Source organism: Nerophis ophidion, linkage group LG08 (assembly GCF_033978795.1).
Source record: "Nerophis ophidion isolate RoL-2023_Sa linkage group LG08, RoL_Noph_v1.0, whole genome shotgun sequence".
Classification (NCBI taxonomy): domain Eukaryota; kingdom Metazoa; phylum Chordata; class Actinopteri; order Syngnathiformes; family Syngnathidae; genus Nerophis; species Nerophis ophidion.
The window spans coordinates 16,057,656-16,078,550 of record NC_084618.1 but is presented as its reverse complement, the minus strand read 5'-3'; the positions used below and the strand labels follow the sequence as shown (position 1 = coordinate 16,078,550).

Here is a 20,895-nt window from a genome sequence, read left to right as displayed (position 1 = left end):
TGGCTATGAGTTGAGTTGTTTTTATTCCCTTGGCCTCAGTCTGCACCCCCTCTCCAGGGCCCAGGCTAAGACCGATCTTTTTATTTTATTTTAACCCCCCCCCCCCCCCCGTGTTTACCTGTATCTCACCTTTTTTGTAAGGGGCGCTGGAAGCCGGCAGACCCGTCAGCGATCCTGTTCTGTCTCTGTCCCTGTAATGTTTGTCTGATCTTGAACGGGATTGTGCTGAAAATTTTAATTTTCCTGACGGAATAAATAAAGTACTATCTAATCTAATCTAATCTTATATCAGGGGGTTTTCGACGTTTTCCAAACCAAGGACCCCCGAATTTATGGAAATACTACTGTACTTCTAGACCCTATATACAATTGTGTTTTATATTTAACTGGTCCTAAAGGTACCTTGGTATTGCTCAACACTAAGATATTCAAATATTACAGTATAGCAGGGGTCGGGAACCTTTTTGGCTGAGAGAGCCAAGAAGCCAAATATTTTAAAATGTATTTCCATAAGAGCCATATAATATATTTTTTAACACTGAACACAACAAAACGTGTGCATTTTTAAGAAAGACCAACATTTCTGGTGTTGCCAGTACCGGCCTCGAAATCAGCGACAGGTGCGTAGACGGCCCACCTGGGCCTTTTTATCTGATCACCTGTCGCTATGTCATAAGCAGCAGCCATGAGGAGAGACGGGCTTCGGGCTAGAAACTAGAGCGCGAGCGAGAACGAAAGAGAAAAAGACAATTGCTGGAAAGCAACTGAGAGACTTATTGAAAAATAAAGCAATATTGTAACCCTGAAAAAGGCTCTCATGTCAGTGCTTGGTGGTTTGAAGAACCCCCTGGAGGGCAAGTCCCACACTAAACAATAATAAATAAATTGTGATGACTTCTTACCAACTTCTTGAACATAAAAATGCATGAAAACGACAATTTCCCCATTAATTTGAGCGAGGATGAAAGATTCGTGTTTGAGGATATTGATAGCGACGGACTAGAAAAAAAAACAAAAAACGATTGCATTGGGACGGATTCCGATGTTTTTAGACACATTTAGTAGGTTAATTCTGGGAAATCCCTTATCTTTCTATTGTGTTGCTAGTGTTTTAGTGAGTTAAATAGTACCTGATAGTCGGAAGGGTGTCTCCACTGGTGTCTTGACGCCAATGTCTCAGGGGAGTCGACGGCAGCTATGGACGACACAAGCTCAGCTTTTCTCCGGTAAGAACGGACTTTTTAACCACAATTTTCTCACCGAAACCTGCCAGTGGACATGTGGTCGGGATCCATGTTTTCTTGACCGCGCTCTGATCCATAGGAAAGTTTCACCTCCATGAATTTTAAACAAGGAATCACCGTGTGTTTGTGTGGCTAAAGGCTAAAGCTTCCTGACTCCATCTTTCTACTGTGACTTCTCCAATATTAATTGAACAAATTGCAAAAGATTCAGCAACACAGACGTCCAAAATACTGTGTAATTATGCCGTTAAAGCAGACGACTTTTAGCTGTGTGTGTGTGCAGCGCTCATACTTCCTAAAAACCTGACGTCTTGCGTACACGTCATCATTACATGACGTTTCGAAGACGAAATTTAAAAATGTAATTTAGTCAACTAAAAAGGCTGTATTGCAGGGGTGCCCATTACGTCGATCGCGAGCTACCAGTCGACCGTGGCGGGTGTGTCAGTCGATCTCCAGCCAGGCTTTTAAAAAAAATAGACCTAAAAATTAGTGATCATCAATCTTCACCAAGACGTCACTTAAATGACATTCACGGTACCGGAGGGTCTTGTGAGATGACGCTGGCTGCTGCAAGATCATTATTATGAAAATATGACCGAGAGGAAGGCGAGAAACACTTTTTATTTCAACAGACTCTCGCGCCGTACCTTCCGTCAAAACTCTAAAGGCCGACTGCACATTTCCTATCTTCACAATAAAAGCCCTGCTTCATGCTGCCTGCGCTAACTAAATACAGAGTCTCGGAAAACTGGCGTGCACAAGCGATCCCTCAGAAAGCTGGCGTCCACATCACTTGTGCACGCCAGCTTTCCGAGACTCTTATTTTGTTAGCGCAGGCAGCATGAAGCAGGGCTTTTATTGTGAAGATAGGAAATGTGCAGTCGGCCTTTAGAGTTTTGACGGAAGGGACGGCGCGAAAGTCTGTTAAAATAAAAAGTGTTTCTCGCCTTCCTCTCAGTCATTTTTTCATAATAATGAACTGGCAGCAGCCAGCGTCATCTCACAAGACCCTCGGGTGCCGTGAATGTCAATCAAGCAAGCTACGGAATTTGCCGCCAATGTTTTTCTTGTAAAGTGTATGGAAGCTGGATGAATTAGATGCCAAAAACCAACCACTTTCATGTGGTATTGTACAGAAAGGACAACTTTTTTTCTCCTCCATTTGAAAATGCGGGCGTTATCATCATTACTGTCTGATTCCAATTATGCAAGTCATCAGAATCAGGTAATACACCAACTTATATTCTTGTCTTTGTGAAAGAAAGACATCTATATGTGTTACACATGCTTGTATTATCGTTAAACACATTTAACTTGTTTACAAAAATGTCTCTTTCATAAATAAATAAATATAAATGATATATATAAATGAGGTAGATCCCCTCGAGTTGGTCAATTGAAAAGTAGCTCGCCTGCAGAAAAAGTGTGGGCACCCCTGCCGTATTGGGATGTGTTGCAATGTTAATATTTCATCATTGATATATAAACGATCAGACTGCGTGGTCGCTAGTAGTGGCTTTCAGTAGGCCAGGGGTAGGGAACCTTTGGCTCTAGAGCCAGATGTGGCTCTTTTGATGACTGCATCTGGCCTCTCGGATAAATCTGAGCTAACACTGCTTAACACAATAAGTAATGACTAATTCCTCTTGTAATCAAAGTGTTAAAAATACCGTTCAAAATATTAAACATGCTCATGCATTTGAATCCATCCATCCTTGTTCAAGAAATTGCATGATTTATTTATTATTGTTTTTTTTAGGGCTTGCCCTCCTGCGGGTTCTTCAGACCACCAAGCACCGACATGAAAGCCTGCTTCAGGGTTACGATATTTTTGTATTTTTCAATAAGTCTCTCAGTTTGCTTTCCAGCAATTGTCTTTTTTTCTTTCGTTCTCGCTCGCGCTCTGGCTCCAGCTCCAACTCCAACCCTTCTCTCCTCCCGGCTGCTGCTTATAACAGAGCGACAGGTGATTAGATAACAAGGCCCAGGTGGGCCGTCTACGTACCTGTCGCTGATTTCGAGGTCGGTCCTGGCACACCCCGCTTCGCTGCAGGCCCGCAGGCCACGCCCCCTCCACTGTTAGCTTCAGAATATCAACGTTATCACAAAGAATACGAGACCTATTATTTTGTAGTAATGTTGGTCTTACTTAAAAATGCACGCGTTTAGTTGTGTTCAGTGTTGAAAAAAAAATGATATGGCTCTTACGGAAATACATTTTAAAATGTTTGGATTCTTGGCTCTCACAGCCAAAAAGGTTCCCGATCCCTGCAGTAGGCCTTTAAATCTTTTCTTAGTTTTTTTCTACCATTGGATTAAAGTTCAAGACCGATCTAGAACTCAGATTTTTAGTGATAAGTATTCCTAGGTAATTAATACTATCCTTAACTGGAATTTGAAACTATTCGTTTTATTACAAAACATCGAAACGTGACGCCGCATGGCGAGTGCAGGATGTGACGTTTCTTCGCGCATGCGCGGACCGATCCGGTTGTTAACAGTGCCCCCCCCCGGGGGTTCTTTAGACCACCAAGCACCGACATGAAAGCCCGTTTCAGGGTTACGATATTTTTTTATTTTTCAATAAGTCTCTCAGTTGCTTTCCAGCAATTGTCTTTTTCTCTTTCGTTCTCGCTCGCGCTCTGGCTCCAGCTCCAACCCTGTCTCTCCTCCCGGCTGCTGCTTATAACAGAGCGACAGGTGATTAGATAACAAGGCCCAGGTGGGCCGTCTACGTACCTGTCGCTGATTTCGAGGTCGGTCCTGGCACACCCCGCTTCGCTGCAGGCCCGCAGGCCACGCCCCCTCCACTGTTAGCTTCAGAATATCAACGTTATTACAAAGAATACGAGACCTATTATATTATAGTAATGTTGGTCTTACTTAAAAATGCATGCGTTTAGTTGTGTTCAGTGTTGAAAAAAAAATGATATGGCTCTTACGGAAATACATTTTAAAATGTTTGGATTCTTGGCTCTCACAGTCAAAAAGGTTCCCGACCCCTGCAGTAGGCCTTTAAATCTTTTCTACCATTGGATTAAAGTTCAAGACCGATCTAGAACTCTGATTTTTAGTGATAAGTATTCCTAGGTAATTAATGCTATCCTTAACCGGAATTTGAAACTATTCGTTTTATTACAAAACATCGAAACGTGACGCCGCATGGCGAGTGCAGGATGTGACGTTTCTTCGCGCATGCGTGGACCGATCCGGTTGTTAACAGTGTTCCCCCCCCTCCCTCCCCGGCGAGTGGTCCGCGCATGCGCACTGGCCCCGCTGTGCGCTCCACTGTTTTGCATTGTGTCTCGGAAGAGCCGGCGAGTCGTCCCCCTAGTAAAACCGTCTCAACCCACCGCGGCAATGTCGGGCAGGTCGGTCCGAGCGGAGACCCGGAGCAGGGCCAAAGATGACATCAAGCGGGTGATGGCCGCTATCGAGAAAGTACGAAAATGGTAAGTGGCGGAAACGACGAGGAAAAAGGGAGAAGGAGGGGGGGGTCGGAGACAAAAAAAAAAAAAAAAAAAAAAAAGCTACGCGGTGAATTAAAGAACTGGAGGCTGATATTCGGCGTCCTTTGACGGCCTCGACTCGACACGAGGGGTGGGTGTACACCGGGAGTCCTCCTCACCCGCCGCTCCTCGCTGCTTTGTCGGGGCGAGAAGAAGCCATTTCTGCAGTCACATGAAGCCGCCTGACGCGGAGCTCACACACACACACACACACACACACACACACTTCTCCAACGCCCCAAGGGGGGCTGCGGTTGTCGGCCCGGGACACAACGTTACCTCGCCTCGGAGCACTTTTACACTTCTCAGTGCGGACTTTTAAACCCAGCGCTTTTTTTTTTTTTTTGTCTTTCCCTTTTCGGAGGGTGGCGGAGGAGGAGGCTCGGTGGGGGCGGGGAGCGGGAAGTCGACTGCTGGAACAAAGATTGCTGCCACACTGGAAATAAAAGGCGTGTTTTTTTTTAACATTTAATAATATTTAAAGAACAAATGTTGTGTGTTTATTAGCACGCCGTGTATACGTGAATATGTTTAGCTAGCTTAGTTCGCCATTGGACATAAACCGTAGTTTGTAATGGAATATACACTTTGTGTTAAACCTTGCATTGATTTAAAACTTGTCATAATTTATTATATTCTCAAATAATGTTCTTGTTGCCGATTGTTTGGAGAAAAAAAAACACCTTTAAAGAAGCTAGCATGTGCTACTCGCTAGAAGTTACAGCCGTTGAAGAACGTTCAAACATTAGTTTTGATCTCATTCATGTTTGTAACTACAATGTCGATCATTTTGAAATATGTCCGATTAAAATATAATTACGATTTTAAGCAAGTCAAACTATTAATTTATCCCACTAAATGTCACTTCCGGGTTGTCGACATGTCAACAACATGACTTCTGGGTTCACTGCCCAGCATGTGGTCTAAATAGTGTGAGAGTCCAGTCCATAGTGGACCTAACATAATAGTGTGAGAGTCCAGTCCATAGTGGATCTAACATAATAGTGTGAGAGTCCAGTCCATAGTGGATCAAACATAACAGTGTGAGTCCAGTCCATAGTGGATCTAACATAATAGTGAGAGTCCAGTTCATAGTGGATCTAACAAAATTGTGTGAGAGTCCAGTTCATAGTGGATCAAACATAATAGTGAGAGTCCAGTCCATAGTGGATCTAACATAATAGTGAGAGTCCAGTCCATAGTGGATCTAACATAATAGTGAGAGTCCAGTTCATAGTGGATCAAACATAATAGTGTGAGAGTCCAGTCCATAGTGGATCTAACATAATAGTGAGAGTCCAGTCCATAGTGGATCTAACATAATAATGTGAGAGTCCAGTCCATAGTGGATCTAACATAATAGTGTGAGAGTCCAGTTCATAGTGGATCTAACAAAATTGTGTGAGAGTCCAGTCCATAGTGGATCTATCATAATAGTGAAAGTCCAGTCCATAGTGGATCTAACATAACAGTGTGAGTCCAGTCCATAGTGGATCTAACATAATAGTGAGAGTCCAGTCCATAGTGGATCTAACAAAATTGTGTGAGAGTCCAGTTCATAGTGGATCAAACATAATAGTGAGAGTCCAGTCCATAGTGGATCCAACATAATAGTGAGAGTCCAGTCCATAGTGGATCTAACATAATAGTGAGAGTCCAGTCCATAGTGGATCTAACATAATAGTGTGAGAGTCCAGTTCATAGTGGATCTAACATAATAGTGAGAGTCCAGTCCATAGTGGATCTAACATAATATTGTGAGAATCTAGTCCATAGTGGATCTAACATAATAGTGTGAGAGTCCAGTCCATAGTGGATCTAACATAATAGTGAGAGTCCAGTCCATAGTTTATCTAACAAAATTGTGTGAGAGTCCAGTTCATAGTGGATCTAACATAATAGTGAGAGTCCAGTCCATAGTGGATCCAACATAATAGTGAGAGTCCAGTCCATAGTGGATCTAACATAATAGTGAGAGTCCAGTACATAGTGGATCTAACATAATAGTGAGAGTCCAGTCCATAGTGGATCCAACATAATAGTGAGAGTCCAGTCAATAGTGGATCTAACATAATAGTGCGAGTCCAGTCCATAGTGGATCTAATAGGTTGTATTTACTGTTAAACTATCGCTACAATGTCGGTGGATATTAAATGTTGGCTCAAATGTGATTGTTTTTATATGCAAGTCAAACTATTAATTTATCCCACTAAATGTCACTTCCGGGTTGTCGACGTGTCAACAACGTGACTTCCGGTTTTACTGGCTATATTTCCGTCGAATTGTTCGCATTTATTTTCTAAACTACAACTAGGATGATAGTAAATATTAACTGTTAGTTATGATTGTGATTGTATCTTAAAATGATTTATTTCCTATGCAAGTCAGAATTTTACTTTACAAATGTCACTCCAGCAACGTGACTTCCGGTTTCTAATATTTACTGTTTAGTTACCGCTACTATATTGTTAAATATTAAATGTTTGTTAAAATGTGATTGTTTTTAGTGAAGTGAAGTGAATTATATTTATATAGCGCTTTTCTCTAGTGACTCAAAGTGCTTTACATAGTGAAACCCAATATCTAAGTTACATTTAAACCAGTGTGGGTGGCACTGGGAGCAGGTGGGTAAAGTGTCTTGCCCAAGGACACAACGGCAGTGACTAGGATGGCAGAAGCGGGAATTGAACCCGCAACCCTCAAATTGCTGGCACGGCCACTCTACCAACCGAGCTAAACCGCCCCGCTATACCCTTTTTACATATGATTACTTTTATAAGAAAGTATATATTATATAAACAATATAATTTAATATATATATTAGTATATATCGTATACTGTTTATATGTGTAAATATTACATATATATTTTATATTGCTACAACAGTAGCTTTTTTGTTAACTTTATTCATGCATTATCCTTACAGCTACTGTGTGGAACAATTTCCCTTGTGGATCATTAATGTTTGTCTAAGTCACAATATTACTTTACCTTACATAAATGTCACTTGCGGGTTGTCGACATGTCAACAACATGACTTCCGTTTTGTAATAGTTCGTATTTACTGTTTAGTTACCGCTCCAATTTTGTTAGTTATCAAATGTTTGCTCAAATGTGATTGTTTTTAAATCTAATTACTTTGATATGCAAGTGACAATATTACTTTACCTTACGTGAACGTCACACACAGGTTGTGGAAATGTCAACATCGTCAAGTCTAAGAGTTTGTATTTATCGCCTAAACTACCGCTAAAATGTTGGTAAGTATCAAATGTCAGCTCAAATGTGACAGTTTTTACGAAACCCAAAACCGGTGAAGTTGGCATGTTTTGTAAATAGTAAATAAAAATCCTTTTCAACTTATATTCACTTGAATAGGCTACAAAGACAAGATACTTAACGTTCAAACTGGAAAACTGTTTTTTTTGGGGCAAATATTAGCTCATTTAGAATTTGAAGCCTGCAACATGTTTTAAAAAGGCTGGCACAAGTGGCAAAAAAGACAGAGAAAGTTGAGTTATGCTCATCAAACAATTATTTGGAGCATCCCACAGGTGAACAGGCTAATTGGGAACAGGTGGGTGCCACGGTTGGGTATAAAAGCAGCTTCCATGATATGCTCACTCGTTCACAAACAAGGACGGGGCGAGGGTCATCACTTTGTCAACAAATGCCTGAGCAAATTGTTTAGGAACAACATTTAGGGATTTCACCATCCACGCTCCGTAATATCATCAAAAGGTTCAGATGATCTGGAGAAATCACTGCACATAAGCCATGATATTACGGACCTTCGATACTGCAGGCGGTACTGCATCAAAAACTAACAACAGTGTGTAAAGGATATCGCCACATGGGCTCAGGAACACTTCATAAAACCGGTGTCAGTAACTACAGTTGGTTGCTGCATCTTTAAGTGCAAGTTAAAACTACTATGCAGAGCGAAAGCCAATTATCAACAACACCCAGAAACGCCGCCGGCTTTTCGGAGAAATCTCTGCACGTGAGCAGCAAGGCCAAGAGGGATCTGTAAACAAACACCGCTGAAAATGTTCCATCAGAAATGTTAACGCAACTAAATATAACCTCCCGTTTAATAACGCTAATACCACCACTTCCTGTTTGACTTTAATATCGACAATGTCACTTCCTGTGATGTCTGGCCTGTCCAGGGAGAAGAAATGGGTGACAGTCGGGGACACGTCCCTTCGTATCTACAAGTGGGTTCCAGTGACGGAGCCCAAATCGGAGGACGTGAGTAACGGCGCGCTCGACGCCGAAATGAGCTAATTAAGTCGAATAAGTACTTTTGTCCCGTAAAGAAAAACAAGAACAAGAAGAAGGGCAAGGATGAGAAATACGGCTCTGAGTTGACCACTCCAGAGAACAGTTCGTCCCCCGGGATGATGGACATGCACGGTGAGAACCAAATCACATTTTGGTAAATATTTGCTCCAGAACAATTCCCATCCCTGTTCTGTCCGTGTTTCCAGATGACAACAGCAACCAGAGCTCCATCGCCGACTCGTCGCCCGTCAAACAGGAAACCAGCTGTAGCACCAGTCCGGCACCGGAGTCCACTACGGCGTCTCATCGCGAAAACGAGGCCAAGACTGAGCAGAGTTCTGACGCCAAGAGAGGTGGGACACAAACTGTGGTCCCAGTTTTTTGACAGCAAACTGTAACGCTAATGCAATATGATGGCAGTCACACATAAAAGATACATGTAGACTGCAATATGATGGCAGTCACACATAAGAGATACGTGTAGACTGGAATATGATGGCAGTCACACATAAGAGATACGTGTAGACTGGAATATGATGGCAGTCACACATAAAAGATATATGTAGACTGCAATATGATGGCAGTCACACATAAGAGATACGTGGAGACTGCAATATGATGGCAGTCACACATAAGAGATACATGTAGACTGGAATATGATGGCAGTCACACATAACAGATACGTGTGGACTGCAATATAATGGCAGTCACACATAAGAGATACGTGTAGACTGGAACATGACAGCTGTCACACATTAGAGATACGTGTGGACTGCAATATGATTGCAGTCACACATAAAAGATACATATAGACTGCAATATGATGGCAGTCACACATAAGAGATACGTGGAGACTGTAATATGATGGCAGTCACACATAAGAGATACGTGGAGACTGCAATATGATGGCAGTCACACATAACAGATACGTGTGGACTGCAATATAATGGCAGTCACACATAAGAGATACGTGTAGACTGGAACATGACAGCAGTCACACATTAGAGATACGTGTGGACTGCAATATGATTGCAGTCACACATAAAAGATACATGTAGACTGCAATATGATGGCAGTCACACATAAGAGATACGTGTGGACTGCAATATGATGGCGGTTACACATAAGAGATATGTGTGGACTGCAATATGATGGCAGTCACACATAAGAGATACGTGTGGACTGCAATATGATGGCGGTTACACATAAGAGATATGTGTGGACTGCAATATGATGGCAGTTACACATAAGAAATAAATGTAGACTGGAATATGATGGCAGTCTCACAGAGATACGTTTAGACTGCAATATGATGGCAGTCACACATAAGAGATATGTGTGGACTGCAATATGATGGAAGTCACACAAAAGAGATACGTAAGAGATAAATGTAAACTGGAACATGATGGCAGTCACACATAAGAGATACATAGACTGCAATATGATGGCAGTCACACATAAGAGATATGTGTGGACTGCAATATGATGGCAGCCACACATAAGAGATACATGTAGCCTGAAATATGATGGCAGTCACACATAATAGAAAAATGTAGACTGCAATATGATGGCAGTCACACATAAGAGATATGTGTGGACTGCCATATGATGGCAGCCACACATAAGAGATACATGTAGACTGGAATATGATGGCAGTCACACATAAGAGAAAAATGTAGACTGGAATATGATGGCAGTCACACATAAGAGATATGTGTGGACTGGAATATGATGTAAGTCACACATAAGAGATACGTAAGAGATAAATGTAAACTGGAACATGATGGCAGTTACACATAAGAGAAAAATGTAGACCGCAATATGATGGCAGTCACACATAAGAGATATGTGTGGACTGCAATATGATGGCAGCCACACATAAGAGATACATGTAGACTGGAATATGATGGCAGTCACACATAAGAGAAAAATGTAGACTGGAATATGATGGCAGTCACACATAAGAGATATGTGTGGACTGCAATATGATGGCAGCCACACATAAGAGATACATGTAGACTGGAATATGATGGCAGTCACACATAAGAGAAAAATGTAGACTGGAATATGATGGCAGTCACACATAAGAGATATGTGTGGACTGGAATATGGCAGTCACACATAAAAGATATGTGTGGACTGCAATATGATGGCAGTCACACATAAGAGAAAAATGTAGACTGGAATATGATGGCAGTCACACATAAGAGATACCTGTAGACTGGAATATGACGGCAGTCACACATAAGAGATACATGTAGACTGGAATATGATGGCAGTCACACATAAGAGATACATGTAGACTGGAATATGATGGCAGTCACACATAAGAGATACATGTAGACTGGAATATGATGGCAGTCACACATAAGAGAAAAATGTTGACCGCAATATGATGGCAGTCACACATAAGAGAAAAATGTAGGCTGGAATATGACGGCAGTCACACATAAGAGATACATGTAGACTGGAATATGATGGCAGTCACACATAAGATACATCTACACTGTTTACCAAATAAAATGGTACATGTTACATTACTGATGGGACCTTTTTCCTGGAAAAAAATTATTTGCAAAGCCATTTTATTGAAAATTTAAATTTTTTCCACAAAAAAGGGTTAATATTGTTATTCCGGTAACACCCGATGACTTTCCCTCCATGTGTCGTCTCAGGGAAGAACACGTCGTCGTCGGAAGTTCCCGATCGAGCGCAAAGCGTGAAGCGAGAAGGAGAGAAAGACGCCTCGGACAGCAAAGTCAGTCAGGTACAAACAATGAATGTTCTCTGCTCCTGTTTCCATGGCATGTTTGTCCTTTGGGGGGAACAAAGTTGTGTTGTTTGTGTGTCAGGACGTGGATGAAGAGGCCCCGCCCACCAAGAAGAGCAAAGTGGAGTGTCCGGACTTTGAGGAGAGTTAAAGTTGGGGCTTCTGGACTCACTCACGCCCCCTTCTGTCCAAAAGGGGACGGTACTCCTCCACTAAAGATGGATCCTCCATTGTCAGCCTCGCCAAACGTGCTTCCTTCCACGTCTGACCAGAAGGGCGGCGCCCGGGTATCCGCTTTTGAGGGAGGGGGCGTCCATGCTCCCCTTAGACCGATATTCTTTCTTTTTTACGTGTTTAGGAAGTTTTTCTCAGGAGGGTCGATGCACTGTTACCATGTTTGTCACCATGGATCACACTTTAGACGGAAGCTTCTTCTCGGACGAAGAAGGTGCCTGCCTTGCTGGCTTTTTTGCTGCCATCCTTTAGCTTTGGTGTTTGCCTTAAAGCTGTCAGTCCTCGTAGCTTTAGCACGGCTGTCCTTTAGCTAAGCATCGAGCCTGGAAGCAAGTGGCGCCTTTCACACAGAACAAGTCCACCCGAGAAAGTGTCTCCTTTCACACAGAACAAGTCCACCTAAAAAAGTAGCTCCTTTCACATAGTATAAGTCCACCTTACAAAGTAGGTCCTTTCACACAGAAGAAGTCTACCAAAAAAGTAGCTCGTTTCACACAGAATCAATCCACCAAAAAAAGTAGCTCCGTTCACACAGAATAAGTCCACCTGAGAAAGTAGCTCCTTTCACACAGAATAAGTCCACCTGAGAAAGTAGCTTTTCACAAAGAAGTCCACTCGAGAAAGTAGCTCCTTTCAAACAGAATAAGTCCACCTGAGAAAGTAGCTCCTTTCACATAGAATAAGTCTACCCAAGAAAGTGGCTCCTATCACACAGAATAAGTCCACCTGAGAGAAAAGGTCCTTTCACACAGAATAAGTCCACCTTACAAAGTAGGTCCTTTCACACAGAAGAAGTCCACCCCAAAAAAGTAGCTCCTTTTACACAGAAGTCCACCAAAAAAACTAACTCCTTTCACACAGAAGTCCACCTGAGAAAGTAGCTCCTTTCACACAGAATAAGTCCACCTGAGAAAGTAGCTCCTTTCACACAGAAGAAGTCCACCTGAGAAAGTAGCTCCTTTCACACAGAAGAAGTCCACCCGAGAAAGTAGCTCCTTTCACACAGAATAAGTCTAACTGAGAAAGTAACTCCTTTCACACAGAAGAAGTCCACCCGAGAAAGTAGCTCCTTTTAAATAGAATAAATCCATCTGAGAAAGTGGCTCCTTTCACACAGAGTAAGTAGCTCCTTTCACACAGAAGAAATCCACCCGAGAAAGTAGCTCCTTTCAAACAGAATAAGTCCATCTGATAAAGTAGCTCATTTCAAACAGAATAAATCCACCCGAGAAAGTAGCTCCTTTCACACAGAAGAAGTCCACCCAAGAAAGTAGCTCGTTTTAAATAGAAAAAGTCCACCTGAGAAAGTAGCTCCTTTCACACAGAACAAGTCCACCCGAGAAAGTAACTCTTTTCAAACAGAATAAGTCCATCCGAGACAGTAGCTTCTTTCACACTGAAGTCCACCCGAGAAAGTAGCTCTTTTCACACAGAATCAGTCCACCCGAGAAAGTAGATCCTTTCACACAGATGTCCACCCAAGAAAGTAGCTCCTTTTAAATAGAATATGTCCACCTGAGAAAATATCTCCTTTCACTCAGGAAAAGTCCACCTGAGAAAGTAGCTCCTTTCAAACAGAATAAGTCTATCCGAGACAGTAGCTCCTTTCACACAAAAGTCCACCCGAGAAAGTAGCTCCTTTTAAATAGAATAAGTCCATCTGAGAAAGTTGCTGCTTTCACACAGAGTAAGTCTACCCGAGAAAGTAGCTCCTTTTACAGAGAACAAGCCAAACCGGAGAGAGTAGCTCCTTTTACACACCAAGTTTACCCGTTGCTTAGTGTGTCCCTGTTTTGTATGAACAACACTAATGCAAGAAGGGGGGGGGGGTAAGAATTCAACCCGGCTATATTCCACCCGAGGTTTTAACGGAAACAAAAAGCTGCCTGAGTGAAAGGGAATAGCAAAAAGCCAGGACAGGGGCGGCAAGAAACACTCGACATTTTATTCACCACGAACCGTTGTGTTGAAATGGATGGTCGCCGTTCTCCGAGACGTCGGCCACCGAGTATTTCTACGTCCTGTATGAAAGGTACCCTCGGTTAAAAGCGGCTTCCAGGCTGGATGCTAGTGGACGCCAGGAGGATGTGTGCGTACTGGCGGTCAGGCAAAAGTGTGGCTCTGCGACACGGCGGCCAGCAAGATGGATTAGCAAATACCTCATTCACGTTAGCATTAGCATTGTTACACTCTCACTCTTCAACTTTGTAGCTCACGAGCTAATGAGCCCACTTTCTAATTCATGTCTTCATTAAGCCCAGCCCACTTTCTTATTCATGCCTTCATTAAGCCCAGCCCACTTTCTTATTCATGTCTTCATTAAGCCCGGCCCACTTTCTTATTCATGTCTTCATTAAGCCCGGCCCACTTTCTAATTCATGTCTTCATTGAGCCCAGCCCACTTTCTTATTCATGTCTTCATTGAGCCCAGCCCACTTTCTTATTCATGTCTTCATTGAGCCCAGCCCACTTTCTTATTCACGTCTTCATTGAGCCCAGCCCACTTTCTTATTCACGTCTTCATTGAGCCCAGCCCACTTTCTTATTCATGTCTTCATTAAGCCCAGCCCACTTTCTTATTCATGTCTTCATTAAGCCCAGCCCACTTTCTAATTCATGTCTTCATTGAGCCCAGCCCACTTTCTAATTCATGTCTTCATTGAGCCCAGCCCACTTTCCAATTCATGTGTTCACTGAGCCCAGCCCAGTTTCTAATTCATGTCTTCATTGAGCCCAGTCCACTTTCTTATTCATGTCTTCATTAAGCCCAACCCACTTTCCTAGTCATGTTTAAGGCCAACCCGCTTTCCAATTCATGTGTCTATCAAGCCCAACCTACTTATATTCATGTGATCACTGAGCCCAACCCACTTTCTTATTCATGTGTTCATTGAGCCCAACCCAGTTTCTCATTCATGTGTTCATTATGCCTAACTCACTTTCTAATTCATGTGTTCATTAAGCCTAGCCCACTTTGTAGTTCATGTGTTTATTAAATCCAACCCACTTTCTAGTTCATTTGTCCTTTAAGCCCAGCCCACTTTCTTATTCGTGTTCATTTAGCCCATCCCACTTTATAGTTCATGTGTTCATTAAGCCCAGCCCACTCTCTAATTCATGTGTTCATTTAGCCCAGCCCTCTTTATAATTCATGTTCATTAAGCCTAGCCCACTTTCTAATTCATGTGTTCATTAAGCCCAGCCCACTTTCTTATTCACGTGTACATTGAACCCAGCCCACTTTCTAGTTCATGTGTTCATTAAACCCAACCTGCTTTCTAGTTCATGTGTTCATTAAGCCCAGCCCACTCTCTAATTCATGTGTTCATTTAGCCCAGCCCTCTTTATAATTCATGTTCATTAAGCCTAGCCCACTTTCTAATTCATGTGTTCATTAAGCCCAGCCCACTTTCTTATTCACGTGTACATTGAACCCAGCCCACTTTCTAGTTCATGTGTTCATTAAACCCAACCTGCTTTCTAGTTCATGTGTTCATTAAGCCCAGCCCACTTTCTAATTTATGTACATTTAACCCAGCCCACTTTCTTATTGGGTTCATCAAACCCAATCCACTTTCTCAATTCATGTGTCCATTCAGCCCAACCTTTTATACATGTGTTCATTGAGCCCAACCCACTTTCTAATTGATGTGTTCATTACACCCAACCCACTTTCTCAATTCGTGTGTTCATTAAGCCCAACCTACTTTTATCCATGTGATCACTGAGCCCAACGCACGTTCTTATTCATGTGTTCATTGAGCCCAACCCAGTTTCTAGTCAATGTGTTCATTAAGCCTAACTCACTTTCTAATTTTGTGTGTTCATTAAGCCCAGCCCACTTTCTTATTCATGTGTTCATTTAGACCCATCCCTCTTTCTAATTCATGTGTTCACAGGGTGAAATAGTTCCTTTCCCCCCGGGGACCATTTGTGTTGACTTTGTACAGATTTGACTTATTTATTCCATCTGTAGTTTGCTTTTTATCGTCTCATTCTCTTGTTTTCTTAATAAAAGTCACTAAAGGTGAATCTTCTTGTTCTCATCACTGCTCGCTCTTGCACTTTTGATTTTATTTTTTATTTATTTTTGGCCCGCGTGAAAAATTTTCACTTTCAATTTGGAAAGTTTTTGAAATGGTGACTTTTAAAAAAAAAATACAGAATACAGTCAAGAGAAAATAAGCGAGTCTAAACTCAAAATATGGAAACATGTTTGACTACTATTTTTATGTTTGTATGACTACTAGCAATTGTTTTACACACAATATCAATGTTTTTATGCCGTTTTCTGAAATAAGACAAACTTTGTCCAATTTATAACTTTTAATATTTCACTTGTCTTAACATTTTTTCAAATGTTTTTATTTTATTTGACTGACAGATTATGACTTTTAATATTAAGCTTGATTGAAAAATAAAACCAAAAATGTAAATTACTACTTTGACTTACATCTTGAAATCAGATTTCTATTTAATACTTCATATTTTCATAATTTTAATGACTTTTTCAACAGTTTTTTTTACTTAAAATGACATTAACTAAAAATGTTGAAATAAAATGACTTACAATTTAATACTTCATATTTTCATAATTTTAATTACTTTTTCATCAGTCTTTTGTTTTTTCTACTAAAAATGACATTTTCAAGAAAAAATATTCAAATAAAATGACTTACAATTTAATACTTCATATTTTCATAATTTTAATATGACTTTTTCAACAGGTTTTTTTTTTTTACTAAATGACATTTTCAAGTAAAAATGTTCAAATAAAATGACTTACAATTTAATACTTCATATTTTCATAATTTTAATATGACTTTTTCAACAGTTTTTTTTTTACTAAAAATGACATTTTCAAGTAAAAATGTTCAAATAAAATGACTTACAATTTAATAATTCATATTTTCATAATTTTAATGACTTTTCAACAGGTTTTTTTTTTTTACTAAAAATGACATTTTCAAGTACAAATATTCAAATAAAATGACTTACAATTTAATACTTCATATTTTCATAATTTTAATGACTTTTTCAACAGGTTTTTTTTTTTTACTAAAAATGAAATTTTCAAGTAAAAATTTTCAAATAAAATGACTTAGAATTTAATACTTCATATTTTCATAATTTTAATATGACTTTTTCAAGTTTTTTTTTTTTTACTAAAAATGACATTTTCAAGTAAAAATGTTCAAATAAAATGACTTACAATTTAATACCTAATATTTTCATAATTTTAATATGACTTTTTCAACAGTTTTTTTTTTTTTACTAAAAATGAAATTTTTAAGTAAAAATGTTCAAATAAAATGACTTAAAAATTCCAACTATTTTAAATGTCACTGTAAATTAAAAAAATATTATTTTCAGCACGTAATTCCTCAAATATATTTTTTTAAACAATACTTGTACGTTCTACAAAAAAAACTTAATATTTGAACTATTTGCATTTCTTAGATTTTTTCTGTCAGTCACTTGTAATTTTGAAATACAAATAATCTTGTAATCCAACTTTTTCAACAGGTTTTTCTAAAAATAAAAATAAAAACCGCTAAAAAATGTTTTTTATTTTTGTCCGATTACGAAATTTCAGATGTTACAACTTTTAAAAATGTACGCACTAATATACATGAAAACCAAAAATGTCAATATTACGATTTTGTCTGTTTGTCAAAAAATACAAAATAATACATTAAAAGTATCTCTAAATTAAAGCCAGAAATATCAATTTACTTTTTTTGAAAATGACATTTGCAAGTAGAATTGTTCAAATATTTGTAAAATATTCTGTTTTAAATGTAAGAAACATTCTGTAAATAAAAAAAAGTAAATTTTTATAATATGACTTCAAGTTTTTCTCAAAAATAGATTTGACTTATCTGACAGTTTTTTTGTAGATATTAGAATATAAAAACGTTTCAACAGATTTTTCTCAAAAAATTAATTTGTAAAATAGTGTGACACTTGTATTTTTGTTAGATTACGATTTTTCGGATAACGTTTTAAATATTTCAAGTACTTGTCGAAATAAAAACAAAAAAATCGAGTTTCACCAGTAATATACATTTTTTTCTTAAATAATTTCCCAGTAAAACTACTTTTTTTGTTCGTTTCCGTATCGATTAGTACTTGAAATATTTCAAATTGTAACGTTATCCAAAAAATCGTAGTAAATAAAGTTGTAATATCAATGTTTTCCAACTTTATTTTTATCGGATTAATATTTTGTTTTGGTAACCTTACAACTTTTAATAAAGCACAAAAATATTGTATTACATTTTGTTGTAAAAAAAATAAAAATTGGTATTACTACTTTTTTCGATTTTTTTTTCGGGTTTATTTTTTATTTTGATTACTGCTTGTTATTTTTTCATGCTAAGCAGAAAACTTGAGTGGCATCGTTCTCGCTACCAATTTAGAAAATGTCGGAAATAAGGACGAGACAGTTTTTGGTGAGGTTGCCTGTCCGAAGAGTACACGTTTTATTGTACATAGAAAACACGATGTGAAACATGGAGACACACGAATATAAAACGCTCCACAAAGACAAAATAATTGACCGTAAGAAAGATCACAAGGTTTCTATACGAAAAAACGGTGTAACCTTACGTCTTATCGGGCGGAAAAATAACATCGTAAACGTCAAGGCTGCTCGCTCAGCTAGCATGGCAGTTTATTTTTGTCGTACGTGCAACCTTTGAACGTTTATTCGCTCACATTACGGATTCCAAAGCGACCCGAAGTTGTGCTTTTACGTCAAAATAAAAGTTTTTTATGTCGGAACATTTTGGCCTTTGAACTGTTAGCTTCTACGCTAACTGTTTGCTGACTAAGCTAACTAGCTGTTGTGCCGCTAAAATTAGCTAAGCAGCTGTGCTCGGCGATAATTCCCCGTCTTGTGCTAAACGAGAACGTAGTTCGGGAAAACGATATGTCGTCGCTAAAATTTCCGCATTTAGCGTGGTTTATTTAAAGTGCAAAGGACAGTAGGAGACGACGACACGCACGCTAGCTTATGTTGCTAAAGCAACGTCAAAGTTGTCGGATAAATTACCGTTTAAAAAGTGCCGTTTAAAAAAAAAAAGTGTAAACGCGATTACGAAAAAGAGTCGATGCAAAAACTCTGTGGAAGATCGTGAATAGCTAGCTAGCTCGCATAGCGGGTTTAGTGGGTTGAATTTGAGTACTGCTTCAGTATTAAAAGCGCTAGCTCGCCCGGAAGCTAAGACGCGGTTAAGTTGGTGTCTCCAGCAGGTGGCACCACACGCCGGCCGGCTGACAAAGTAGTCGTGTTTGGAGAGGTCTAGAAGGTCTGGTCGTCGTTGCAGGACTCGGTGGCGTGGCCGAAGGCCTCGCAGATGTCGCAGTATGGCCGCTCGTCGGCCCGGTTGCCGCGGTAACTGGAGTGCGGCACGGCGTCGGGGCTCTGCGCCTGCGTGGGACAGTCCTCCGTGTCGTGGCGGTCGAAGCAGTCGCAGATGTCGCAGAAGAGACGCGGCGTGCTCTTTTTCTCGCGCCTGCAGCCCGCCTGCTGCTGCTCCACGCTGCTGGCAACATTACCACAACTTACCAGAACATTACCACAAATACTCACGTTACCATAACGTTACCGGAAATACTCACGTTACCATAACGTTGCCGGAAATACTCACGCTACCAGAAATACTCATGTTACTGTAACATTAGCAGAAATATTGACGTTACCCTAACGTTACCAGAAATACTCACGTTACGTAACATTACCGGAAATACTCACGTTACGTAACATTACCAGAAATACTCACGTTGCCATAACGTTATCAGAAATACTCACGTCGCCAGAAATACTCACGTTACCATAACATTGCCAGACATACTCACGTTACCGTAACATTGCCATAAATACTCATGGTGCCGTAACGTTACCAGAAATACTCACGTTACCATAACATTACCAGAAACTCACATTACCAGAAATACTCACGTTACCATAACATTACCAGAAACACATACGTTACCGTAACATTACCAGAAATACTCATGTTACCGTAAGATTACCATAAATACTCACCTTAACCATAACATTAGCAGAAACACTCACGCTACCATAACGTTACCAGAAATACTGACATAACCATAACGTTACCAGAAATACTCACGCTAACATAATATTACCAGAAATATTCACATTACCATAACGTTGCCAGAAATAATCACATTACCATAACGTTGCCAGAAATACTCACATTACCGTAACGTTACCCGAAATACTCACCATAACATTACCAGAAATACTCACATTACCATAACGTTACCAGAAATACACACGTTACCAGAAATATTCACCTTACCATAACATTACCAGAAATATTCACGTTACCATAACGTTATTTCTGGCAACGTTAGGGCAATGTCAGTATTTATGGTAATGTTATGGCAACATGAGTATTTATGGTAACGTTATGGTAATCAGAAATACTCACATTACCATAATGTTACCATAAATACTCATGTTACCATAACAATACCAGAAATACTGACGTTGCCCTAACGTTACCAGAAATACGCACGTTACCGTAACGTTACCAGAAATACTCACCATAGCGTTACTGGAAATACCCACGTTACCCTGACATTACCAGAAATACTCATGTTACCGTAACGTTACCAGAAATACTCACCTTACCATAACATTACCGAACGTGATTTAACATGACGTAACATACATGACTGAACATAATCTAATATTACATAATCTAGCGTACTGAACATAATACGACTGAATACAACGTAATGTTACAATTATCTAGTGTACTGAACGTGACTATCACGTGACTGAACGTAACATTACACACTATCATCTGAC

The 20,895-nt window shown here is 39.9% G+C and overlaps 2 protein-coding genes across 4 annotated transcripts in view; one reads left to right on the top strand and one right to left on the bottom strand.

Annotated features, from left to right (window-relative positions):
• Positions 1-4,503: 4,503 nt before the first annotated feature.
• On the top strand, positions 4,504-16,079 carry bcl7a (BAF chromatin remodeling complex subunit BCL7A). Its single transcript, XM_061907855.1, has 6 exons — positions 4,504-4,699; positions 8,929-9,010; positions 9,079-9,175; positions 9,250-9,396; positions 11,719-11,810; positions 11,896-16,079. Exons 1-6 carry the CDS (start codon positions 4,608-4,610, stop codon positions 11,962-11,964), a joined length of 579 nt encoding a protein of 192 aa, XP_061763839.1. The 5' UTR covers positions 4,504-4,607; the 3' UTR covers positions 11,965-16,079.
• A 3,134-nt stretch (positions 16,080-19,213) lies between these two features.
• clip1b (CAP-GLY domain containing linker protein 1b) overlaps positions 19,214-20,895 on the bottom strand; it is a 66,376-nt gene continuing 64,694 nt past the window's right edge. For 2 of the 3 annotated variants that reach the window (XM_061907852.1, XM_061907854.1), the window contains one exon: positions 19,214-19,597. In XM_061907852.1, the coding sequence (XP_061763836.1) occupies positions 19,354-19,597 (244 nt within the window). In that variant the 3' untranslated portion in view covers positions 19,214-19,353. The remainder of the gene's footprint in view (positions 19,598-20,895) is intronic. The other variant, XM_061907853.1, reaches the window with a different exon arrangement.